At 43.3% G+C, this 27,820-nt stretch overlaps 1 protein-coding gene across 1 annotated transcript in view; it reads left to right on the top strand.

The window, feature by feature from the left end:
- dlg2 (discs, large homolog 2 (Drosophila)) overlaps positions 1–27,820 on the top strand; it is a 945,868-nt gene that overhangs the window by 306,491 nt on the left and 611,557 nt on the right. The window contains exon 7 of the mRNA XM_078221879.1: positions 17,069–17,185. Coding sequence (XP_078078005.1) covers positions 17,069–17,185 — 117 coding nt within the window. The remainder of the gene's footprint in view (positions 1–17,068; positions 17,186–27,820) is intronic.

The raw sequence follows: 27,820 nt of genomic DNA on the forward strand, positions 1-27,820 counted from the left end.
GCAATCTGCCTTTCCTCAGAGTGTGGTGATCAACCAGTGTTACAACAGCTGTGCTCAAAGGTATAAATGTTGACTGAAAGCTCAGAAAAATACTGTACCTTCTCCTACCTATGGCTTCCTTCACACTCAGTCAGCTGGGGAATGGCAAAGCAACAACACTACACGTGCACTGCTACTTAAAATTGCTGCAGTGTTGGTGCGCCTGTGAGAGATAAGTGTAAATTAAATAAATGACACTATGGCCTGGACCTTGTAGTCAGTGGTGAAGTGGAGGCATTCGCAGCTGACTGTGTGAAGACTTTATCTTTATCATAGGCTGCAGCGGGAGCTTGCTCTCCTAGCTGCAATATGGTCCAATGGCGAGGTCAGTGGGAAGGCCTAATGGTTCGGCACATTGCATAATGTGAGGTGATTCATTTTGGTAGGACTAAATGTGAGGTGATTCATTTTGGTAGGACTAATTTAAATGTGGATTACAGGGTCAAAGGTAGGGTTCTGAAGACTGTGGAGGAACAGAGAGATCTTGGGGTCCATATCCACAGATCTCTAAAGGTTGCCACTCAAGTGGATAGAGCTGTGAAGAAGGCCTATAGTGTGTTAGCTTTTATTAACAGGGGGTTGGAGTTTAAGAGCCGTGGGGTTATGCTGCAACTGTACAGGACCTTGGTGAGACCACATTTGGAATATTGTGTGCAGTTCTGGTCACCTCACTATAAGAAGGATGTGGAAGCGCTGGAAAGAGTGCAGAGGAGATTTACCAGGATGTTGCCTGTTTTGGAGGGTAGGTCTTATGAGGAAAGGTTGAGGGAGCTAGGGCTGTTCTCTCTGGAGCGGAGGAGGCTGAGGGGAGACTTAATAGAGGTTTATAAAATGATGAAGGAGATAGATAGAGTGAACGTTCAAAGACTATTTCCTCGGGTGGATGGAGCTATTACAAGGGGGCATAACTATAGGGTTCATGGTGGGAGATATAGGAAGGATATCAGAGGTAGGTTCTTTACGCAGAGAGTGGTTGGGTGTGGAATGGACTGCCTGCAGTGATAGTGGAGTCAGACACTTTAGGAACATTTAAGCGGTTATTGGATAGGCACATGGAGCACACCATGGGATAGCTTGATCTTGGTTTCAGATAAAGCTCGGCACAACATCGTGGGCCGAAGGGCCTGTTCTGTGCTGTACTGTTCTATGTTCTATGTTCTATTGCAGTTGAGGCCAGATCCAGTTTTATCACAAGCTCAAGAAATTCTGCTCAAGGTGTACATTTCCCTCAATGACATGTGTTTTGGGATGCTTTGGAATTTCTTATTTAATGTAGGTTTAATCAAAACCATCTGCCTCTCTCCAAATCTGCCCCAAATCCTTGCACTCTTGTCTTCCCCCTTCAGCCCCTGGCTCTTCACTCTAGTTCCTCAGCCTCACTGGGGCTGGGAAAAGCACTTGATGGAGGAGGAAAACATTCTCCTCTCTATCATGGTTCTGACACACAGATGTTGGAAATAACACTTGACTGAAGGTTTGTCCCCTCCATGGTGTTTCTGACATTGGTAGGACTGAGGAGCCAGGTTGGAGAGGTGGGGTGAGTGAAACAGGGTTAAGAGAATGTTATGGGAGCTGGGGTGTATGGTGTGCCGGGGTGAGGAAGAAGAGGCAGTAGAGCCAGTTTCTAAACAAGTATGCCAATCTATGAACAACTAGGGAAAATAAGGATCCCTGTGCTGTTGAGAACAAAGGAATGTTTTTAAAATAACCGCCAACAGTGAAATAGATGTGGATATAATCTGGGCCAAAATTTTATGCTTTAGTTGTAGGCATGTGGCCAACCCAAACTTGTATGAAATTGCATGAGAACACATTGGGTGGGTATCCTGATATCATTGTGCCATATTACAGTCAGCAGGCATGCGGAAGAGTTGGAAGCTTGCCTGCTGACAATTAAATGGGCGATTAAGCCCATTAAAATGGCAATTGTTTGCAATTTTACATGGCCTGTGCAATTCAACGGTTGGCGCACAGACCATCGGCCATCCCATTTTTAGTTAAAACTCAATCCAGGGCAGGATAAAAGTTACCAGAGCCATGGCAATGTGAGCAGATCGGATTTGAGAGCTAATAGTAGATGGCTTTCTGATAGTTCATTGCATTTCCTGTGCACGCCAGAGAAATCTTTCACTTATGAGCTTTCTTAGAAGCTTTCTCCCGAATACTCCCTTCAGTACACTATCCTGTGCCACCTATAGTTAAGCAAATAGAGATTGTCTGCTCTGTTGGAGGGGTCTCCTCTGAAGAGGAGAGGAGTGATGGTGTCCACAGGCAGTGACTCAGAGAATGACCTGTGGGAGAAGAGGCACAGCCAGAGGGGGTGCTGGGTCAGCAGGAAGTGCAAGCTGGAAGGGTCCACAATCTACAGCCAGCATTCTAGTTATGTCAACATGTCTGAGGTCCAGTGTTGAAGAAGGCTATGCCTCTCTAGGAACACTGTGACCTCCATATGGCAGATGATTGGCCTAGAGATGCATAGGTGGCCATTCTATGCTAGTGGCCCTTAAGTTATAGTAGCCCTGACCTTCTACGGCTCCGGTTGTTTCCAAGAGTCATTGGGCGATCCATGTCAAAAGTCGGAACCACTACATTGCAGAAAGAGGCCATTCAGCCCTTCTAGCATGCATCAACAGCAATCCCACCCAGACCCTATCCCCGTAACCCCATGTACTAACCCTGCTAATCCCCCTGACACTAAGGTGCAATTTAGCATGACCAATTAACCTAACCTGCACATTTTTATGTGGGTGGAAATTGGAGCACCCGGAGGAGGCCCATGCAGACTTAGGGAGAACTTATAATCTCCACATAGACAGACGCTCAAGGCCGGAATGAAACCTGGTCCCTGGAGCTGTGAGGCAACAGTGCCAATGTCCTGCCCTATGTGGTATTTCCCAAACTACTGCCCACAGCTGTGTCAAGCTGGTCACAGGTGCTCTGTTCAGACAAGTAATGACTTCTCCTCCTACAATGACAGCTGATGCCAGTCTTGCCCTGTGCCTTCCATTCTCTGGTCCTGGATTGGACAGTCAGCACACCTTGAGTTACTTAATCGGCTGGCCAATGCTTAACAATGAAACAGAAATGTTTCTGGTGCCACCACTGTGACCTTCACCTTTAGCACAAATTTAAGCACGATGATTTTATCCAATTATAAGTTAACAATCTGGATATATGGTAATTGAAATTGTGGTTTTATTGCAAGGAATCTTTGCCAATATTTTGAAGATGACAACATAAATGTTATCAGCTCCTTGGCAATGGTCTGGGAGGTGGGAATGCCTGTAAAATGGCACAAGTATCAGGGGTACACCCAGTGCTATACCATTTTGCCAGTGAAGAGCAACCCAATGGATATGCCTCCCACCCCCTAGGAGCCCAATTAGGCCATTTAATTGTCCGAGTGAGGGCCACTCCTTGCCTCTGTGTTGGGGGTCCTACTTTACATGGCTAGACAGTTTGGTGAAACCTGGTAGCCTCCCACTATGCTCTGAGGAAGGGCCCTCCTTCTTGGGCATTCCATGGTCCATGGAGGGAATCCCCAGCAACAATGGCAACTCACGGCTGTGGCAACCAGCCGACTAACCTTCAACAATGTCTGCTGATCGACGGCATCTGCCGACCTCAGCCCGACATCCCCAATTCACACCGCTCTTTGTGGACCTCTCAGCAATTGAGGTGCCCCTCTCATCATTGGTGCAACTCCAGCAATGACCCTGCTAGTCCTGCTGATGAGGGGGGGTGGGCTGCAGTCCTTAATAGGACTAGTTAATTGGCCACCACCAGGAATATGCCTCCCTAACTCCTGCCACCGGCCAAAGCAGGGTCTGCTCCTGCCTCCGTCCGCAGTGGTGGGACCTCAGCCGTCTCCGTAAACTTCAGCCCAATATATTTGATTTGATTTGAATTGATTTATTATTGTCACATGTATTAACATAGTGAAAAGTATTGTTTCTTGCGTGCTATACAGACAAAACATACCAATCATAGAGGAGGAAACGAGAGAGTGCAAAAAGTAGTGTTACAGTCATAGCTGGGGTGTAGAGAAAGATCAACTTAATGCAAGGTAAGTCCATTCAAAAGTCTAACAGCAGCAGGAAAGAAGCTGTTCGTGAGTCGGTTGGTACTTGACCTCAGACTTTTGTAGCTTTTTTCCCGAAGGAGAAAGGTGGAAGAGAGAATTTCTGGGGTGCGTGGGGTCCTTAATTATGCTGTCTGCTTTGCCGAGGCAGCGGGAAGTGTAGACAGAGTCAATAGATGGGAGGCTGGTTTGCGTGATGGATTGGGCTACATTCACGATCTTTTGTAGTTCCTTGCGGTCTTGGGCAGAGCAGGAGCCATACCAAGCTGTGATACAACCAGAAAGAATGCTTTCTATGGTGCATCTGTAAATGTTGGTGAGAATCGTAGCTGGCATGCCAAATTTCCTTAGTCTTCTGAGAAAGTAGAGGCATTGGTGGGCTTTCTTAACTATAGTGTCGGCATGGGGGGACCAGGACAGGTTGTTGGTGATCTGGACACCTAAAAACTTGAAGCTCTTGATCCTTTCTACTTCGTCCCCATTGATGTAGACAGGGGCATGTTCTCCTTTACGCTTCCTGAAGTCGATGACAGCCTCCTTCATTTTGTTGACATTGAGGGAGAGATTATTGTTGCCGCAGCAGTTCACCAGATTCTCTATCTCATTCCTGTACTCTGTCTCGTCATTGCTTGAGATTCAACCCACTACGGTGGTGTCGTCAGCAAACTTGAAAATCGAATCGGAGGGGAATTTGGCCGTACAGTCATAAGTGTATAAGGAGTATAGTAGGGGGCTGAGAACACAGCCTTGTGGAGCACTGGTGTTGAGGATGATCATGGAGGAGGTGTTGTTGTCTGTCCTTACTGATTGTAGTCTGTGAGTTCGGAAGTTCAGGACCCAGTCGCAGAGGGAGGTGCCGAGGGCCAGGCCACAGAGCTTGGAGATGAGTTTCGTGGGAATAATAGTGTTGAAGGCTAAGCTGTAGTCAATAAATAGGAGTCTGACATAGGTGTCTTTGTTATCTAGGTATTCCAGGGTTGAGTGCAGGGTCAGGGAAATGGCGTCTGTTGTGGACCTGTTGTGGACCTGTTGCGGTGGTAGGCGAACTGTAGTGGATCAAGGTAGTCTGGGTGGCTGGAATTGATTCGTGCCATGACTAACCTTTCAAAGCACTTCATTATGATGGATGTCAGAGCCACCGGCCGATAGTCATTAAGGCACGTTGCTTGGTTTTTCTTAAGTACCAGGATGATGGTCAACTTCTTGAAGCAGGTAAGGACCTCAGATTGTTGTAAAGAGAGATTGAAGATGTTTGTGAATACCTGCACCAGCTGATTCACGCAGGATCTGAATGCACGTCCGGATACCCCATCCGGGCCAGTCGCTTTCCACGAGTTGACCTTCAAGAAAGCGGCTCTGACATCTGTAATGGGGACCCCAGGTACAGGTTCATCCAGGGCTTCCAGGGTGGAGGGCATGCTCTCGATGACTTCTTGCTCAAAACGGGCATAGAATGCATTGAGCTCATCAGGGAGGGATGCGTTGGACCTGGCGATTTTGCATGCTTTTCGCATGCCAATATATCTCTGTTTCCCCATTTTTTATGACTCTAAATCAATTAACTTACTTATGCAGCTGGAGTACTAACAGTGGGACCATGCAAATACACAGAGGGAGCAAATAAGAATTACACTTCCTTAAATGATGCTCAGAAATCAAACTTTTTTGAGTAGCATTCTTGGTACTTTGTTAGCAGTTTGTTAAAGATAAAAATGGCTATGCTCCCAGTTTCAATAAAAAACTGGAATTTGCGGCCCCAACACCCTCACTGAGTAGACCTGTTTTAGCAATGTTTTAATAATTTTATCGTATTGTTGTTTTCTTATATCTGGGCTTTTTGGTTGACTCAGCTCCAATAGTTTGTCAATTATACTCACTAAAGTAACTCCTTTGTGGTATCCAGGCAGTCTCTGGTGATGATCATTATAAATTGGAAGCAGAAAAAAAAACCCCACACACATTTATAAAACCAGTGGGAATTGAGATACCATACATCAATTTGCCAGATTGGAGGAAGTCACAGTGAAAATGGCAGCTCAGATCAGAAGGCTAATTTTATATATTTTTTTCTAGTTAAGGATATTTAATTACAAACAAGTACTTAAATATTGGGTAGATGAACATTGAGGTAAATGTAGGATGAGGCCTCTTTGTAACTAGCTCCAGGCTTACGTCAAATAATAATTTGTTGTGCCTTGTCCTTGCAGAAAAGAGTTTTCAAGGATGTTCTTCAAGGATTCAATTTTACTTTTTCACCACAAGCAAACACTGAAATTTTCCATCCAGTAACTGATTCATTTCTTTTGTGTTGTATGATCAGTATATTAATCCTTAAGAATGTTTTCCTCACGTGCTTTAGCATTGGGCTTGGAGGAGTACTTGGGCCATTTTCCATGAGTTGCAAGTTGCTAGCAAACCAGCTGGATTCACAAAGACTGGTTGCTGGGAAGACAAGTTCATTACTAAGCTTTCCCAGCAGTCAGTCTTGTTGAGTCTGGCAAGTGTACATAAGGGATGCTGCCAGGACAAGTAGTTTTCCAAGGCCAGTGTGTTGGGAGATTATTATTTGTTTTCATTATCTGCTTCAATTTAAGTTGCCTCAAGGTGATACAAAAACAAACAGATGTGGGGTCAGTTTTCTATTCAAGAAAGGCTATCATTACCAGAAAACTGCACCTTTAATTTGATTCAACAGCTTTGGCATATTTAAAAACTGCTTTATTTGTCAGAATAACTGACAGGGCGGCACAATGGCAGAGTGGTTAGCACTGCTCCCCTACAGCGCCAGGGATCCGGATTCGATTCCGGCCCTCTGAAATTACATGTGCCAATTGTTGGTGAATAGCTTCATATTTTCTTAATCAATCTCCCAATAATTAATCATTCCAACATGTAAAAAATTGAAGTGACTTGGAAATTTCAATTCTAATGTGGCTTACAATCTTTAAAAGTACGAAAAAATATAACGTTTTCATGTTTCATAACAATCTTCTGACAGTGTGATTATGCAAATCGTTGGTCTTGTGTATATTGGGAACAGTGTTTGAAAAGTTTCAACATTGTAACACAACATTATGTGGACATCGCTGTCTAAGCTAGTGGTGCTGAGCTGATTTCTTGAAGTGCTGCAGTCCACCTGCTATTAGGAAGGGGGTTCAGGGATTTTGACCCAGTGACAATGAAGGGATTGGAGTATAGTACCAAGTCAGGATGGTGTGTGGCTTGGAAAGGAACTTACTGGTGACCTATGTTTTCAAAGACTGCAAATTGAATCGATATAATAACAGTTTTACCTTTTCCCATTTGGTAGCCAATTTTCTCCTCTCCCATTCCTACCATATGTTGTTGATTTTATGTATGGTATGTTTCCACGGCTGTGCTTCCTTTGGCACCTTCAATATATGTCTGAGTAAACATGCTTAGCCATCAAGGAAACAGACCATTTTAAATGGAACTCTAAGAAAATCCCAAAATTGGAGTCAGATTTTCCAGCCCTTCCTGCCAGCGAGATCTTCTGGTCCCATTGAAGGCAACCTCCAACAACGGGTTCCCTGCCAGCTGGATGTCACACAAAACACTGCAGACATCGGTGGGATCATAAGATCCCACCAGCGGTGAGCCGCCCCTACTGTGGGAAAACACACTGCAGTCAGGGTTGGCGGTGGTGTGTGAAAATCCTGCCTGGGTGAGCATACTTATAGTCACTGCCTATTTATATGTAAAATAAAAATCCATTAATATTTTCAATACAGCACTACTTTTCTTGTTCCACAAATAATTCTCAAATTTCAATGTCAATAAAGCCAATCGAAATTTGCATTTGGCATAAAAATATACACAGATGTAAGGTTTAGGGCTTTGAGATATAAAACTCTTAAGTAAAATCTCTGAAAGTTCTGAATTTTTAGTTTCTAACAATGAGGTTCTCAGTTGTGCTTGACCTAACAAGGCATGAGTAACTAATATTTATGAATCAAATAAAATTTATTAAGCAAGATTTTATATATATTTAAAAAAACAGTGAAGACAACATGGAAGCTTCTTATGCCTCAACGTCCTAGGATTCTCAAATGCTGCCAGCACCTTTCTTCTTTTGTCTCTGAAGTGATGATTACATTGAACTGTATACGAACAAACGAACAAGGAGCATGGAATGTGGTAGAGTTGGAGTTATCTCCAATAATTGCTGAAAATAAGATTGAGTTGGGAAGCACACAAATTTGATTTACTCATCTCATTTCATGAGAGTGGTGTGTCATGGCCGGTCATGTTTAACTAATTTAGTGGAATTCTTTGAGGACATTAAGAGAGCGGTGGACAATGCGGAACCATTGGATGTGGTGTATCTGGATTTCCAGAAGGCATTTGACAAGGTGCTGCACAAAAGGCTGCTGCATGAGATAAAGGTGCACGGCATTATGGGTAATGTATTAGCATGGATTGAGGATTGGTTAACAGAAAGCAAAGAGTGGGGATACATGGGTGTTTTTCTGATTGGCGATTAATGACTAGTGGTGTACCTCAGGGATCAGTGCTGGGACTGCAATTGTTTACAATTTACATAGATGATTCGGAGTTGGGGACCAAGTGTAGCGTGTCAAAGTTCGCAGATGACACTAAGATGAGTGGCAGAGCAAAGTGTGCAGAGGACACTGAATGTCTGCAAAGGGATATAGATAGTTTAAGTGAGTGGGCAAGGTCTGGCAGATGGAGTACAATGTTAGTAAATGTGACGTCATCCATTTTGGTAGGAATAACAGCAAACTGGACTATTATTTAAATGATAAAACTTTCAGCATGCTGCTCTGCAGAACGACCTGGGTGTCTTTGTGCATGAATCACAAAAAGTTGGTTTGCAGCTGTAGCAGATAATTAAGAAGGTAAATGGAAGTTTGTCCTTCATTGCTAGAAGAATGGAGCTTAAAAATAGAGAGGTTATGTTGTAGCTGTATACAGTGCCGGTGAGGTCACACCTGGAGTACTGTGTACAGTTTTGGTCTCCTTACTTGAGAAAGGATATACTGGCACTGGAGCGGGTGCAGAGGAGATTCACCAGATTGATCCCGGAATTGAGAGGGTTGGCTAATGAGGAGAGACGGAGTAGACTGGGACTATACTCATTGGAATTTAGAAGAGTAAGGGGGGATCTTATAGAAACATATAAAATTATGAAGGGAATAGATAAGGTAGAAGCAGGGAGGCTGTTTCCACTGGCGGGTGAAACCAGAACTAGGGGCATAGCCTCAAAATAAGGGGGAGCAGATTTAGGACTGAGTTGAGGAAGACCTTCTTCACCCAAAGAGTTGTGAATCTGTGGAATTCCCTGACCAGTGAAGCAGTTGAGGCTACCTCATTAAATGTTTTTAAGGCAAAAATCGATAAAGTTTTGAACAGTTAAGAATTAAGGGTTACGGTGAGTAAGTGGAGCAGAGTCCACAGAAAGGTCAACAATGATCTTATTGAATGGCGGAGCGGCTCGAGGGGCCAAATGGCCTACTCCTGCTACTAATTCTTATGTTCTCATGTTCTTATGTGTGAACACAGTAAGGAGTTTAACAACACTAGGTTAAAGTCCAACAGGTTTATTTGGCAGCAAAAGCCACAAGTTTCGGAGCTTTAAGCTCCTTCTTCAGGTGAGTGGGAACTCTGTTCACAAACAGGGCATATAAAGACACAAACTCAATTTACAGAATAATGGTTGGAATGCAAATACTTACAGCTAATCAAGTCTTAAAGGTACAAACAATGTGAGTGGAGAGAGCATTAAGACAGGTTGAAGAGATGTGTATTGTTTCCAGACAGGACAGCCAGTGAGACCCTGCAAGTCCAGGCAAGCTGTGGGGATTACAGATGGTGTGACATGAACCCAATATCCCGGTTGAGGCCATCTTCATGTGTGCAGAACTTGGCTATCAGTTTCTGCTCAGCGACTCTGCGCCGTCGTGTGTTGTGAAGGCCGCCTTGGAAAATGCTTACCCGAATATCAGAGGCCGAATGTCCGTGACCGCTGAAGTGCTCCCCAACAGGAAGAGAACAGTCTTGCCTGGTGATTGTCAACCGGGATATTGGGTTCGTGTCACACTATCTGTAATTCCCACAGCTTGCCTGGACTTGCAGAGCCTCACTATCAGTCCTGTCTGGAGACAATACACATCTCTTTAACCTGTCTTAATGCTCTCTCCACTCACATTGTATGTACCTTTAAGACTTGATTAGCTGTAAGTATTCACATTCCAACCATTATTCTGTAAATTGAGTTTGTGTCTTTATATGCCCTGTTTGTGAACAGAATTCCCACTCACCTGAAGAAGGGGCTTGGCTTTTGCTACCAAATAAACCTGTTGGACTTTAACCTGGTGTTGTTAAACTTCTTACTGTGTTTACCCCAGTCAACGCCGGCATCTCCACCTTATGTGTGAAGCCAGGGGGTGATTCCCCGAGCCCGCTGCACTGCTCTAGCAGGGGGCCAGGGGACTCAAGTGGCGGACGTTTAGCAGGCTCCCTATTGGATGCCACGGCCATCGTGCATCTCCACCTGCTGAACTTCTGGCATCATCAGCTGTATAAATTATTTAAAATAGAATCTGCATCTGATTACCGTGCTCGGAACTGAAGTCGCTGGGTCCGCTAGTCTCTTCCCCCCACATCTGCTAGGAGTGTTTCACTCCACCGGGGTTTACAAAAGCTCCTCACTAGTGGGGAGCAGGCAGCCTGACCCTGCTGGAGTAAAGGGGAGCATTGGAGGCCTCCCAGAAGGTTGGGGGTAGGGGGTGCCCCCTGGGCATTGCCAGCTTGGCAGTGCCAGCCTAGCCCTGCCGAAGGGGCAAAGTGCCAATGTCCAGGGGGCACCTTGGCACTGCCCCTAGACATTGAACAGTACCAAGGGGTGGGGCCAGGGGGGATGCGATCTAATGGGGGGTAGGTTTTCTGGGGGGAGATCGATGGTGGTGGGGGGGTCCCATTGCCACTCTGCAGCCAGCTGTGACTGGGAGGGAGGCCAGCGATCGGGACTGACCATTGGGTTCGGGGGGAGGTTGGGGGGAGGTGGGGGAGGGGGTGGTTCTGTCTGCCCGGGAGTCTGTTCTGCGGTGGGGGTTCGGGGCTGCCACTAATGGGGGGGAATCAGGATATCGGGACTGTTGGGTGGAGAGGGAGATATAGGCAGGCAGGGAGGAGGTGTCAAGGCTGGGAGGCCATTGGGCCATTGGGGGGACAGCAATGCAAGGGTCGCAGTGCTGGCCAGCGATTGAGCTGGCCAATGAGCGGGAGGCTGGCAGTTTTGGCCCTACTGTGCATGTGCCAATCTTGGCGCTGACAGATCAGCGCGTATGCATCGCCCGCTCAGCACTATACTGCTGGCTTCTCCAGTGGGAATAGACTCCGCCCACACCTTTTTAATGAGATTCATGCTAGTGCACTCTGCTCTGCACAGAGTGTAGGAAATTCATTTTGAAAATCCCACTGAACAAAACCAATGGGATTTACCCCAGTTTTTATGTGAATTCGGCACTTGGAATTTATTTTGGAGAATCCCACCCTCGATGTTTCTGACTGCATCTCCAAGCTGCCCATGACCTCTGTGTTCAGCAAAGTAGGTGTGGAGGTGGCGGGTGGCAGCATTGGTAACAGGCCATGTGACAAAGACAATCTTTTTTCAAAGCAAGCTGTAGCTTAAAGGGAAATTTCACAAAACATTACTGCAAGTAAATTATTGCAAACTGAACACAAGGGTAGAAGAAGGATTCCCTTAACAGATTATAGATGTGATACTGGAAGCATTACTGGTGCAGGTGGGAAGTAGAGACACTGTGGTACCCCAGTTGGAAGAGGATGGAATTGGGGAGTGAAGAAGACCCTTAAAGAAAGGTCAACTCCCAAAGTCCGTATCTGAGGACTTAGTAGTTGTTCCACAAGAGATCCAATGATACCATGTGGGTGGTCGATGTCAATGAATGCATCTTTACATGACATCTTCCATCCACCACAACAGCAACCTCTCATGTTGCTCAGTGTTTCAAATGCATATCACTCACCCAGCAGCATTCTCATACCTACTATCCAGATACTCCAGCTTACTCTTGCACACATTTCAATGCTGTCAGTCTCAAACCCATCTCTTCCTGTGTCCACATACTTGCAACTGTTCAGCTATTGTTACATCACCTAAACACAGTGCTAAATAGCCATTGACATTTAGCTCTCTTGCAGGGCAAGGAGGCATACAATGGAAGGGGATAAAACAGAACTAGTAGGGCACAAGGATACCAGGATATCCTGATCCCTACAAAGGAGTGAGCCATAGATTCTATGACTCTATGGACAGAATTTTACTGGCTCTCTGCCACCTATCAATGGGCAGAGCGAGCTGGTAAAACTGCGCAAGAGCTGAGAAATCAGGATTGCCCCTGATTTCTTGGCTCTTGTGATCTTACCGGAACTGGATTTCTGGCGAGGTCAGCTTCTCGCCCATTTCCAACACGAGGCTGAATATATATCATTTAAATTGATTCTAATGTTCGTTAGCATGTGTTTATTGAGGCTGGTGCTAAATCGTCCGGGCTCTTTTGTCTTTATGGCCTCGCCGGGAGAGGTTCTGTCCGATGAGAAAAACACTTGCCTCCCCATGAACAGAGAACAGTCGTGTTGCCCCCGCCAGTAGAATCAGAGGCCATTGAGGGTCTCCTGAAGAGGGTGCGGGCAAGGAGTGGGTGCCCTTTGGGCAGTGGCAGCCTGGCAATCCCAGCCTGGCAATTTGGCAATGCCCGCCAGGCACCTTTGCACAGCCCACTTGGCAGTGCCGGGGGGACCTATGGGAGGCCTGAAGTGGGTGGGGCCAGGCCGGGGTAGCCCAATCGGAGAAGGAGGGGGCCCTGCTGCCGCTCTGCATTGCGATTGAGGCGGGAGGGTGGGTTGGTTCAGATCGGCTGCAACAGCAGAGGCCTGACAGCTCTATCTCCATCAGGGTCTGCTGTTGGAATTACACATGTGCAGACACTGAAGTCTGCATATGTGCAACAGCTCCTCAGCTGCTGGCTGGTGAATTGAGCCCTGCCCACTGCCCGTAGTGGCTAGTAACTGTCTAGCCCATTTTTTCCAATGTCTAAGTCTATAAGATTGGGAGTAAAAACTCACCCAACAAACGGATCTGGAACTCTCCCATTTTCATGTTACCTGGACATTTAGAATTTTTCTCGTAAAATTCCACCCTGTGCCTCTAAAGATAGATGGCTAGCAACAGCATGGGGCTGTTTGTGATGTGGTTCATGACATCCAGTGTCACTGAGAACATTGAGGGCGAAGGTATGAAGACAGCCAGGCTGCTAGGTCCGCTGCATTCAGTGTTATAGCTGGGTTACCTCAAGTGCAAGGTGTCAATGACTGCATTTATGTGGTTATAAAAGCTCCCTGCGAATAACCAGCTGCATTTCATAAAGAGTTTCATCCCTGAACATACAGTGTGAGCACAGGAGAATAATATAGAGCTTTTTTCCCAGGGAGCTGTCGCAACACATTCATTTTGCACAATTCATGGCTCCAAGAACTTTTTGACGCCCAGCCTAAGTTGATAGATGGATCCTTGATGACAAGATATCCCCCACAAACCAGGCTGATGATGCCAGTGAGGCATCCCCTGAGTGAGGCAGAGGAGTGTAACAACAAGCTTATGCATCCAATGGAGCCATTGGCTCCTTAAAATGTGCTTCCATTACTTTGACTGTTCTGGAGGGGCTCTGCAATACGCACCCCAAAGAGGGATTACAAAGAGGGTGGAATACAAAGAGGGTTCATTACCTGACGCTGTATGGGGAAGAGCATAAGAAAGATCAACCCTCTGCAGATGACAAGGATTTGTCGTAGCATGAAGAGGTGGTCTTAATCCAAATGAGCCTTTCACGCTAGGATTATGGAGAGACATGCAATGGATACCGGGGCAATGTGATGAACACAAAGTTTGTACAACACTAATGCAACTGCATGGTTATTGCTCCATCGCCCCCAACTCCTTCTTGGGGTGTAGACCTAGCCCTGCTATTCTGCCTGGTTGAGTTAACTCTAAAGCTACATCTTCCATCAACTAAAATAGAATGGGGAGCAGAGCTTTTGTCATGCACACTTGCTAGTGAGTTTTGGTACCAAGGATGGGGTACGTCGACATTCGTGTAACAGCCTGCCTTGCCTCATTATTCTGACCCAGCTCCATCGTTCAAGTATTCTGAATGCAACTACAGCAACCTCATTTATACTGCTGAGAGTAACATGTACCCATATCTTCTGGAGTGCATGTCAAATGTAGATATAGAGTAGATGGTATGGGGGGTGGAGGGGAAGTGAAGCTGTGCCTCATTTTAAGCCATGTTCCACAGATGATCATCCCACAAATAACACTTCACACAAATGTTCAATAAATAATGCACAGAAATGGAACACATCTCATTTGGATGCTCTCCCTGGATGCTCTCTTGCCATCACGTTATGAGAAATATGGGCAGGTCATGACTGTTACATCTGATACTATGACAGACCCCAACAATTCTCAATAATTATGAATAAATACAGAATTCAAATTGTATGTATTTTAATAAGTGAGAAAGACATGGAAAAATCATCCATACCACCTTATGCTCATACTATTTCAATTGTGTTTTTCTAACACTATGTCTAGGTGCAACCCAGACTTCAGCAGCAGAGATGGAGGCAGTCTGCTCAGTGTCATGCTCCATTGCCTTGGATGAGCAGGCTTAAGGCTTTGAGGTCACCAGCTTACCTTTAAATAACATCACTGCAGGACGCATCTTGTAACTTCAAGCCTGCAAATTGGTTGAACAAATTTGGAATCTTGGTCACAACAGCCGGTTGGACTGTGTGGTGCCAGCATCATGACGTGGGGAGTGCCTATGTGTGCTCTACATAATAAACTGGCCACATAAGAAGCAGCTGGTAGTTTCATGCTGGCAGGTAGCACAGGGCCTTCTTAGCACCAGTACTCAAGGCAATTTTATGCCCAACCTATTTTGTCTCTGCACATGTAAGCTGCAAGCACTGTTCATATTTAGATTAAAATGAACTGTTACATTTCTGTTCTTTTAAAAGGTAATATCAAATGGTGCAGTGGTATCTTATCTTGCATATGAATAGTTTAAACTCATATTACAGCTTCATCTTCAGAATACTTATGGTCCCTTTATAACTACACATACCAGCTGGTACTTTACTTTAGGTGTGAGCTGACAGCACTAGGTTGTGGTACTGGCTGTGGACTCCAATGGTCAGACTTTGGAACCTTCTCCATATCCAGATGCAGGACTGAGCTCGCCGGCACTGAAATGCTAATTAACTTATCCATAAAGAGTTGACGAGAAGATTTAATAGTTTAAATATCATTCTGCACTTATACTGGTTTGAGATTGTCCCTTTATAGTGGTCTCACATGGCTTGCTAAAGTTTATTGGGATGTCAATAAACTCTAGCAAGGTAAGACTGGTGACCACCACATAGATTAATGAATAAACGATTTATGAAGGTAGTAACTATTCACAGAGCATACGCCATGACCCCATGCTCCAAATGGCAAGAAAAATTTGCAGTCGAAAAACTTGTGCTCAGCCCCAGGATTTGCATGCTCCAGCCTGATTGGCCAAATGGTCACTTGCCCCTCCGAGGGCTTGCCCATTAAAGGGGCATGCTACCTTAGCTGTACCGTAGGTTTCATGTTTTAAATAAAACTTTTACCTTACAAGAATTAAAGCAAGTTCTACTAACTTAACACTACATTTTATATATCCTTATTCTTTAATCTCAATAAACTACTCCCTTTCTGCTTTTAATTCTGCCCAGGAGTTCTCATATAGATTACAGCATATTGAGGACTTCTTCATTCCTCCTGGGAATTCATTTTCACACTCCTTGGTTTTCCATTCTAGCATTTTGACTTTTAGTTCTCTGTCTGAGGATTTCACTGCTAATCTCTTCAATGAGATCTCCAGGGAGATTTAACAATTTAAATTCGTTATGCACTGGGACTTTGCATTCCGAGCATGGCTCTACTTGCAATTTCTGCTTCATGACTCCAGATCAGAAACACTGCTGATTCATACTGGCCTCTGTGCTCCTTGTTCTGGCTGCTAAAAGATGCCCCACTGCCTTATCACAGTTTTCCAAACTGACTGCTGCTTTCTGTGAGAGAGCACACAGATGACCCAAAACAAAACCACCTATAAGTTCCCTCCACCTATCATTATGATAATGTAATGTACCCAGATAGAGGTTTAAATTAATTATGTTCTATTTTAAACTTGTCCTTTGATATGAAAAGTATGTGGATGCTTTAAGATCTTCCCTTGTTTGCCAGTTGCTTTCAACTTTTATTTTATCTGGGGAATTAGATGAATAATTCACATCTCTAACAAAATCAGGGCAATTTTCCCCCAGGTTTACTGTCTTCACGCCCCAGATAAATGGGGCAACTGCCATTTTATGGCTCCGACCCTTCTAACTCTGACCTTGTAAGTACACATGGAAGGACCTTTGGTATGTTAATACCTGAGTGATCTGGCAACTTCTGAATTCCAGTATTCCAATCACTTTATATTTACATATTTAATTTCCCCAAAACCAGAAGTTATATTCAGGCAACAGATGAATTATGAAATTACATGTTCATATTCGCTGGTGGCACCCTCATGTAAAGTATGTTGAAGTTCAGCCCAATGTGTTAGAAGTTGTTTGTGAAATTGTATTATGTATAAAATGCCAAAAGGCACCATACAGTTTGATTCGTACTTGGGAAGAAATTGATCAGAGAGGTTCCTGTGGAACTCCAGTTGCAGCTTGATCGACTGCAAGTAAAGGTCAAAAATGTTTCATGGTCATCATGTGTTAAGACAGATGCTGATGCAGTCTCACACTATGCCTCTGTGTTATGACATCACTCTTGCCTCTGGTTATTAGGTTTATCCCTGTGATGTCCAACCTCAACTGCTTGACTTGACTGACATGGAAGAACAGTCATGTGACCTGGAGCTTGAAGATGTTATGAACTATAAAGAAGGCACAGAGTCCCATCAGGTTAGTCCCAACTTTGGCCAATTTAAGGAGAAGAGGTTTTGAACCTGTAAAAATCATCTGACCTCTTCCAGTTATTGAGATCTTCAAATAGACAAAGCTTCAGAACCAGCCACCTAATAAACAGTAAATTCATAGTGGGTCTCACAATAAATTATAACATGAAGTATTTTCCTTTCTGAGAGAGTAATGTAATGATTTCATAACATAAATTCCTCCTGCTGGGCTAGTGATGCCAACGGTTAAGTCAAGTCGGTTTCTTTTTCACTTCCCAAATGTTAATTAATCAACTCTCTTCAAATCGATATCACTGGAGTTAACAGTTGGACCTCTAGGTGAAAAGTGGGAAAAAAGAAAAAAAATCAAGGTTAAACAATTCCCTTTTCTGGACATCCATAAGCACTATGCAGCCAATAAAAAAAAACTTTTTGAAGTGTAGAAACTTATGTTGGAAAAATGGCAGCTAATTTGTACACAGCACGATACCATAAAAGATAATGGAATTAATGAGCAAATATTCTGTTTTAGTTATGTTGGTTGAGGAATAAATGTTGGTCAGGACACAGTTAATGCCATAGCTCATCTTTGAACAATGCCATGGTATTTTTTACATCTACCTGAGAGAGCAGACTTGGTCGAATGTCTCCTCTGAAAGACTGGGTTAAGCCAATTGTGACTGGGGAGGGGATTGACTTGGGGGCAGGAGTTATATGTTTATAACAGGATGAAAACAATGACCTCAGTTTTCCCAAAATTTAGCAAGAGAAAATTGCAGCTCATGCAACTTTGGATATCAAACAATCAATCTGGCTGCACAGAGGCTGTGGAATGATCAAAGGAGATAGTTTTGTCCTTTGCATGATGTTGTCATGGGCAGCATGAAGATGGAGAAATGCAGCAAGTCCAGGATGGATCCTGGTAAGGGCTCCAGAGGTGGAAAGAGAAGCTGCTGCTAAAGGTGTTCTGCCAGTGATAGGTTGTGTATCTGTAAAACTATTTAAGGGCAGTCCTATAGAGTTGGACAACAGAGGAGCAGAGTTGGAAGAGCATTGCAGTACCGACTATATCAAATCCTACAAACAGGTCAAGAATATTGAGGGAGAGTTAACACAGCATAGTCAAAAATATTGTCAATTATTACTTTGGTTAAGGCAGTTTTGCTGCTATGGGGAATGTAGAGGGATTCTAGCAGGAAATTGTTTGTGAGGTAAATGTTGATCTGGGAGGTAATATCACACTCAAGAATCTTGGAGAGGAAAGGGATATTGGCAATTAGGTGATGATTAGGACAGACTGGTCAAAGGTGTTTTTTTAATTTGATTTATTATTGTCATATGTCTTGGGATAAAGTGAAAAGTATTATTTCTTGCGCTATACAGATAAAACACACTATTCATATACTACATAGGGGAGAAGGAAAAAAGAGGCTGCAGAATGTCGTTTTACAGTCATAACTAGGGTGCAGAGAAAGATCAGCTTAATATATGGTAGGTCCATTCAAAAGTCTGATGGCATCAGGAAAGAAGCTGTTCTTGAGTCGGCTGGAACGTAATCTGAGACTTTTGTATCTCTTTCCGAACGGAAGAAGGTGGAAGAGAGTAAGTGCAGGATGCATGGGGTCCTTGATTATGTTGCTTGCTTTTCCGAGACAGCGGGAAGTCTAGATGGAGTCAATGGATGGGAGGCAGGTTTGCGTGATGAACTGGGCTACATCCACAACCCTTTGTAGTTTCTTGCGGTCTTGGTCAGAGCAGGAGCCATACCAAGCTGTGATACATCCGGAAAGGATGCTTTCTATGGTGCATCTGTAAAAATTGGTGAGAGTCGTAGCAGACATGCCAAATTTCCTTAGCCTCCTGAGAAACTAGAGGTGTTGGTGGGCTTTTTTAGCCATAGTGTTAGCGTGGAGGGACCAGGACAGGTTGTTGGTGATCTGGACACCTAGAAACCTGAAACTCTCTTGAAACTTGAAGGAGAAAGAAGGAGCAAAAATAAAGGTTCAGAGCTAAGGTGGGGATAGGAATGAAGCAGAAGTTTGACTTCATGGGTAAGGTGATGCAAAAGCAGCAGGGGCAGATGAATAGCTGATCTGAGTTGAACATGAAGAAGCCCATGAACCATCCTTGTTAAGGATGGAGAGAGCAAGTGAGTGGAGTTTAAGGAGATTGCTGGCAGCAGAAAAATGGAATCAGGAGTTATCTAAACCCTTCAGAGTGGTCCTAGAGAGTTTCAACAGCATAGAGTGAAGTCCAGTAAAAGTTAATGTTGTCAGGATTACCTTGTGATGGATGACTAAAGTAGTTATGCATCAAGTACATTCAAGTTTGAATGAATTTGCGAATAAAATGTAGGCTATCGAGTGACTGGGATAGGGCACAGTAAAGGCTTTTTTAATGCAAAAAGACAACCAAAATGGAATGAGGAAATGATTCAGCAAATCAACCGTTATAATTCAGGTCAGAAACTCCAAGGTGTTTTATGGACTCAGCCTAGATCTAAGTTTTGCACTTTGAATTTTGGTACGGGTAAGCGTAAGATGTTTCACTCCAGGGAGCTTTTATCAAACAAAGTTTATTTAAGACAGTTAACATATAATAAGACAATTAGCAATAACTTTTATCAATTACAAACAAGAAAAAAAACATCATGATGTATATACCTTAACAGCTAACTGTGCCGTTCCATTCAAAGAAAACTCCTACAAACACACCCCTGTCCTAGGTTTAGCACAGAAAATCAGTATGCTCATGTGATGCTGGAGTTTGCAGCTTTACAACACCTGCTGTGAATTGGTCCTTTGGATGAAGAATTGAAACTCTGACTTCCCCATCCTGGAGCTCCCAGTATACCTCGAGGTAGAGATAGAGCCACTGCTGGCCTCTAGCTTTTAGTCAGCAAACCACCAACAGCAAAATTTTCTCTTTATATTATTGCTATTGCAATAATTCTTTGCCACCAAGCAGTTTACCTAATGTATGATAATTTACACTAGTCCATAAAAATAAAGGGTTTTGGTGATGGAAGACTGGCTTCAGCAAGATTATTAGTCTCTTGCCATTTAAATACTATTTTGCTTTTCCATTCTTCCAACTGATGCAGATAATTTCATACATCCACACTTCTCTGTCACTTATTTGTCCAATCATATGCTGGTCTGTTTGTTACCTCTTTGCGTCCTCCCTTACTGCTTACTTTCCCATCTAACTTTGTACTATCAGCAATCTTGATACATTACACTCGACCTTGTCATCTAAATGATGCCGAAGACTGAATCTTGCAGCACTTCATTAGTTATCCTCCAGCCATTCTGAAATGTTTATTTCTCTGTCTTCTTTCTGTAAACCAACCCTCAGCCTGTGCTAATATCTTATCTTCAATCCCAGGCACCAACTGTTGCCTGCACTATCATCGCTGTCCTTTCTTTCCCCCAATCACACCCTCCACCTCCTGGCCATTGGTACATTCCCCTTTTCAACCTGGTTGCACCATCCCACTTCTGGACCTGGCCATCCACTTTCCTGGTTGCTTAAAGATCACTGCTGATAGCCTAGATGTAGCTGCCCAATGGAAATGAGCCATGAAGCCTAATATTAGGGTTGGCTTGAGTGTCATGATTAAAGTGCCCAAATTTCTCGGCCAAGATATCTGGGAATGAAAGGAAGGTTGGAAATGTGGTGGTAGTTTACAACCAGAGTGTTTGAGGTGATTGTAAGGTTGATGATGACAGTTTTGAAAGTGAGACAGACGTAGGTGAGGAGATGGAGTGATTTAGAATGGCCTGGATATTGGCATGCTAATGATGCCAAGATTGTCAGCGTTCACTGTCATTATGCCACCAAAACTGATAGCAACTTTGGAAATCCCTACATGCTCAAAATAATGCTGAAGTTGCAGTTAGTGGGTGGAATCTTACTGCATTTAAATATTTTCAGAGCATTAACCTGTTGGTGATACTTGACCGCCCCCTTGCACGATGTTACTGGAGGTTGGCAGCACTATCCAATGGCAGGTGGGACATGCATGCAGCTGGGCCAATGAGAGGGTCCACAGTGTTGTCCTGCTGACAGCTCCACTAGGAGTAGTAGGTGTTGCTGTGGCAGGCAGGAGAATGCCAGGTGTCTTCTAAAGACCTGTAAACATTTAAAATTATTGGCAGCCAGAGTTGCGAGACCATTCTTGCGGAGGGAATGGCCTGTTGTGACTCCGGATGCTTGAGTGGGTCTGGGTAACTAAATAAAGGAGTCTCCAGAAACATTATGGTCTTTGTTCACCACTGGTACGATCCCAGCAACTGCTGCTCCCAGCTGGGACTGAGGCTTTTGTGGCTCACCCTCCTCTGGCAATATTGTCCTGAAGTGGGGAAGTGTCAGATGTGATAAATTTAGAATTCATTTTCACTGCCCATCTCCAAAGCTGCCTCCACACAACTTGTAAGATCCCACTTAGTGAGTCTACACTCCTCTATAGGAAAAGGTCAAAAGGAATTTCAAACAACTAAGAAAGCCAATGTTTGTAGTGGGCTTGTGTACTGTAATGTCAACCAATTGATTATATATGGAGATGATAACCTTTCATTTTTGTTTACTGCTTCGTTCCTCTCACTCTGTTACATCTCCTTTGCACTTGACTCAGGTCACTGTACAAGTAGGATTTCAGTTATTAGTTTACAGTGTACTCATTTCCTTTACCTGTTGTGAAAACTGCTATGCTGCTGAACAAAATATTTAAATAACAATATTTAACATAACTGGTGGTGCCCAGCTGGCACACTGGCATTGCCCAACTGGCACACAGTACCCAACTGGCACTCCCGGGCTGTCCAGTGGCCAATGTATCACACACACACAAAATGGAAATGAAATAGTGATTACAGATTTAAGTAAGTCTTCTGAAGCAAGTCTGAAACAAGGCCATAAAGTTCATATAAAACACACCGAAGAGACATAGTACAGGGACAATATGCTTACTATCAGCACAACCCTCTCCTGTAATAAGAATTTAAGTTGCCCGGAAGTTAACGTATTACATTTCACATATGAGCACATTGTGATTTATTTGAAATGATTTGTTCCTAGTGAAGATATATTTTTTCAAAGCACACTCAGTGTACCTTCAAATTGGAACTGAGACATGACTGTGCCTTCTGGATTGTCTTCTTTTTTACATTGATAACGGTATTTATTCGACCTGTTGGTTTCTCCAGGTATATATTTAATTCTGGAAGGTCGAATCAGTTATGTAGTTAGCAGTGTATACTGCAATGCACACTGAAACATTTGACTTGAGGAAGGGGAATACTTTAATGAGTGAGCTGAAATGTAGGGATCAGTTTCAGTCTGGTTCCAGCAGCTGCCTGATACCGCCTCTGAAGTTTGAACTATTCGATGGTCAGGCCTCATTAGTATTCAACTGGTGAGCTGCCAGAATGTTCAGAGCACTGACAGCCAGCTTGTCCTTCTGGGGATGCAAAATCCAGATGGGTTATCCACAGCGCACCAGCCTGCAGCAAGGAATCGAAAGGAAAAGCTGAGCCAGTTGGAACAGCAATACAGAGCATTATTGAAAGGGATAGGATTTACATCAATGCCCAGAGAGAGTAATTATGCTCATCATACTGTGTACAAAATGCTAAATAAATTATTTTTGTTTCTCCTTGCAATTTGCAATCTCCTTAACGGACTTTGGTTCTGATCATTTACTACTCTGTGCAGGCACTTAGCTTGTAGTCAACACTCAGCAGGTACTATGCTTCATTGAACCAAAATGGCACTGGGACCCTCACGATGTCATGGGGCCCCAATTTACAATTGATAATGAGGGTGTCCCTGTTTCCAGCAGGAGTGCTAGCCTCTTAAATTCAGACCTTCTCAAAAATGATGGGCTTTAGTGGGAAGTTGCAGTTAAGTTTATTTTTATAATTTTGGTTTTGCTGCTGCCTTGCTCTTGTACTATCAGGGAGATTTAAAGGTGCTGTTGGATCATTTTCTAGCTTTTCATTGATGTGTCAAGAGAAAATTATATTTGGACAGAAGAATGCTTATTTTTGATTGAGACTCTGCTGATTTTCAGGTTAGGAAGTTTGCTCCCCACCAGCTATGCAAAACTTCAGTTTTTGCGGTCACTGGAAAATGAAAAAAGGAACATTTTAAGCTTTAGTTTAAATAGGGGTAATCTAGTCCCTAAAGTTTCAGATTTCAATTTCTACATTTATCCTCATGCACATATCTTATGATAGCTTTAAGAAACTGCAGTCTGGCAGTTATCAGAGGAGATACAAGCTTGTTGCAAAGATACCTTATCCTAGTCTCCTACTAGTAATATGTAAATGTACCTGCAGACGTGTTGAGGGTTTTCGGAAGTGAAAGCATTTAGAGAAGGGCTAGGCACAGTACTGGTAGCTCGGTGTCTCATCTCCACAATTCCATGTGTTCTGTGCATGAAGCTGTGAATAAATTGCTGTGTATATTGAGGAGATCACTACAGTATGCTGGCCTCTGTATGGTATGCCAAGAAATTGGGCCGAAGAATTGTGCACAATGCCAGAAAAGAAAAACTACCACGGGTAAGATTTATAATTACACAACTGAATGTTCTAATGTCAAATTGTTGGAAATTTTCTAGATTTTGTTTTACAAAATATACCCACAGGAAAAGCCATTAACTGAAAAATGATAGAACAGTTTAGTTATAACTAGTTTTGTAATCCTTAAGTTGTAAAACAGTAATGCAGATAGTGAAAAATACCTTGCTGATTTTAACGTTTTTGTGAAAGAAAAATTGTTATTTTTAAAAGAATCTGTGATATCTTGGCATCACCGTGATTTATTTGATAAATTTATTTACATGTTTTGATGAAACCTGTTGCTATCTTGTAGACCTGGGGAAACATGCTCTGATGACTCTTAGAATGCATTTAATTCATAGGGTTAAATGACTCCAATTTAGTGCTTTTTAAATTTGCCTTCTTGCACAATAGGTGGCTTTATGAAATTATGGGGTTCTTGTGATAATGAAGTGCTCTTCAAGCTAATATAAGTTGTTTTCTATGTACAGTATCACAATTGCAACAGATAACTCTATCAGCTATAATAGATTTTTAAGTGGCCCACTACAGAATCTCCCTACATTTAATACTACTATATTCTCTATTTTAAAAAAATACTTTGATAGGAAAATAAGGGCTCATTTTTGCTACCTCGCACCACTCAATATCTTTATTATGAAGTACATTATGGGTTTAGATATCTAATCCAGTGTATATCAAGAGAACAAATAGGATAGATACACTATACTACCATCCTATGTTCCTAAGCATTTGATTAATAATTGCTTTTGTAATCAACACCTTTTCGTTTGAACATTTAACACTGAAACCCTGTAAATGAAAACATTTCATTGTAATGAAGCCTTAGTTCATTCTGGTGGGAGGGAGCCAGCCGAGCAACACAATTCATTGCTACAGATTCCAAGTCATTTTGTCTGTATGGTATTTCACACAAAAGATAGGAACTAGTGACGAATAAATACATCGCAGTGTGTTATCTTTCATTGCTCAGCTGGGTAGCTGCCTGATAGGATGTCAAGTCACGTTGAATGCTGCTGAATTAGTTTGCTATCAGTTGTGGAGAGCCTTTAATAAACATTTCTGAATAACAGGGGCAGTGGGATGAGGCCCTTAGATTGGCATTAATTGTCCACTTAAGGTCTCAATTGGAGGCGGGGCATGAAGGCCACCCTTGAGCCTTCTAGCTCAGGACTTGAGAAGAGCAGATGTGGGAAGGTGGTGAGAACCACACCAGCCATTTTTCTGCCTGATTAAATGTCAACACCCTCCCCCACCACCAAGCTCACCACGGGGGTGGGGATTAAATTCTGCCCACCGAGTGGAGATATTCTGCTCTATGTACTCAATGGTAAATAGGTCAACAAAAAGGAAATGAGTATGATGAGAAATTCTCCTCAAATAAACATTTTGTTTGCATAAATGCACGCTGTAGCACTTGAACGGTTTTGAGGATTCAGACTTGAATAGAATGAATAATGATGCAAGCAAAGGTATACAATTATAAAATTCTCAAATTCACTTCATTAAGCTTTGTTTCAAAATCACAAGGATATGAAAGGCATGCTGGTAGGTGACAAACTGGTGAACATCATGCAGGACCCATCAGTGAAAAGCAAAACATACAAACTGATCTCTTTCAATTTAGTTGTGTTCTCATTTTATAAATACCCCACAGAATCTGAATCCTCCCAGTCGAGTTTATAGAATCAAAGAGTCATAGAGGTTTACAGCATGGAAACAGGCCTTTTGGCCCAACTTGTCCATGCTGCCCAGTTTTTACCACTAAGTCCCAATTGCCCACATTTGGCCCATATCCCGCATTTGGCCCATATTCCTCTATACCCATCTTACCCATGTAACTGTCTAAATGCTTTTTAAAAGACAAAATTGTGTCTGCCTCTACTACTGCCTCTGGCAGCTCGTTCCAGACACTCACTACCCTCTGTGTGAACAAATTGCCCCTCTGGACCCTTTTGTATCTCTCCTCTCTTACCTCAAATCTATGCCCTCTAGTTTTAGACTCCCCTACCTTTGGGAAAAGATGTTGACTATCTACCTTGTCTATGCCCCTCATTATTTTATAGACCTCTATAAGATCACCCCCAAGTCTCCTACGCAGGGAAAAAAGTCCCAGTCTATCCAGCCTTTCCTTATAACTCAAACCATCAAGTCCCAGTAGCATCCTTTCTGCACTCTTTCTAGTTTAATTATATCATTTTTATAATAGGGTGACCAGAACTGTACACAGTATTCCAGTAAGAAGTCTAACAACACCAGGTTAAAGTCCAACAGGTTTATTTGGTAGCAAAAACCACTGTGGCTTTTGCTACCAAATAAACCTGTTGGACTTTAACCTGGTGTTGTTAGACTTCTTACTGTGTCTACCCCAGTCCAACGCTGGCATCTCCACATCACAGTATTCCAAGCATGGCCTTACTAATGTCTTGTACAACTTTAACAAGACGTCCCAACTCCTGTATTCAATGTTCAGACCAATGAAACCAAGCATGCCGAATGCCTTCTTCATCGCCCTGACCACCTGTGACTCCATTTTCAAAGAGCTATGAACCTGTACCCCTAGATCTCTTTGTTCTATAACACTCTCCAATGCCCTACCATTAACTGAGTAGGTCCTGCCCTGATTCGATCTACCAAAATGCATCACTCACATTTATCTAAATTAAACTCCATCTGCCATTCATCGGCCCATTGACCTAATTGATTAAGATCCCATTGCAATCCTAGATAACTTTCTTCACTGTCCACGATGCCACAAATCTTGGTGTCATCTGCAAACCTACGAACCATGCCTCCTAAATTCTCATCCAAATCATTAATATAAATAACAAATAACAGTGGACCCAGCACCGATCCCTGAGACACACCGCATGTCACAGGCCTCCAGTTTGAAAAAACAACCCTTGACACCCACCCTCTGTCTTCTGTCGTCAAACCAATTTTGTATCCAACTGGCTACCTCGCCCCGAATCCTGTGAGATTTAACCTTATGCAACAACCTGCCATGTGGTACCTTGTCAAAGGCCTTGCTGAAGTTCATGTAGACGACGTCGACTGCACTGCCCTCATCTACCTTCTTGATTACCCTTTCAAAAACTTAATCGAATGTGTGAGACATGATTTTCCACTCACAAAGCCATGCTGACTGTCCCTAATCAGTCCTTGCCTCTCTAAATGCCTGTAGATCCTGTCTCTCAGAATACCTTCTGACAACTTACCCACTACAGACGTTAGGCTCACCGGCCTGTAGTTCCCAGGCTTTTCCCTGCAGCCCTTCTTAAATAAAGGCACAACATTTGCTACTCGCCAATCTTCAGGCACCTCACCTGTGGCTGTCAATGATTCAAATATCTCTGCAACGGGACCCGCAATTTCCTCCCTAGCCTCCCACAATGTCCTGGGATACATTTAATCAGGTCTCGGGGATTTATCTCCCTTGATTTGCTTTAAGACTTCCAGCCCCACCTCCTCTGTAATATGAACACTCCTCAAGACATCACTATTTATTTCCCCAAGTTCCCTAACATCTATACCCTTCTCAACAGTAAATACCGACAAGAAATACTCATTTAGGATCTCACTCATCTCTTGTGAATCCGTACAGAGATGACCTTGTTGATCCTTAATGGGCCCTACTCTCTCCCTAGTTACTCTTTTGCCCTTTATGTATTTGTAGAAACTCTTTGGATTCTCCTTAGCCTTTTCTGCCAAAGCAATCTCGTGTCCCCTTTTTGCCCTCCTGATTTATCTCTTAAATCTACTCCTACACCCCCTATACTCTTCAAGGGATCCACTTGATCCCTGCTGCTTATACATGTCATATGCCTCCTCCTCCTTTTTGATCAAGGCCTCAATATCCCAAGTCATCCAGGGATCCCTACTTCTATCGGCCTTGGCTTTCACTTTAAAGGGAATGTGCTTACCTGAACCCTGGTGAACACAATTTCAAAACCCTCCCGCTTACCAACTGTCCCTTTGCCTGCCAAAAGATTCCCCCAATCAACTTTTGAAAGTTCCTGTCTAATACAATCAAAATTGGCCTTGCCCCAATTTAG

The sequence above is a fragment of the Mustelus asterias genome, chromosome 10 (assembly GCF_964213995.1).
Source record: "Mustelus asterias chromosome 10, sMusAst1.hap1.1, whole genome shotgun sequence".
NCBI classification, from domain to species: Eukaryota; Metazoa; Chordata; class Chondrichthyes; order Carcharhiniformes; family Triakidae; genus Mustelus; species Mustelus asterias.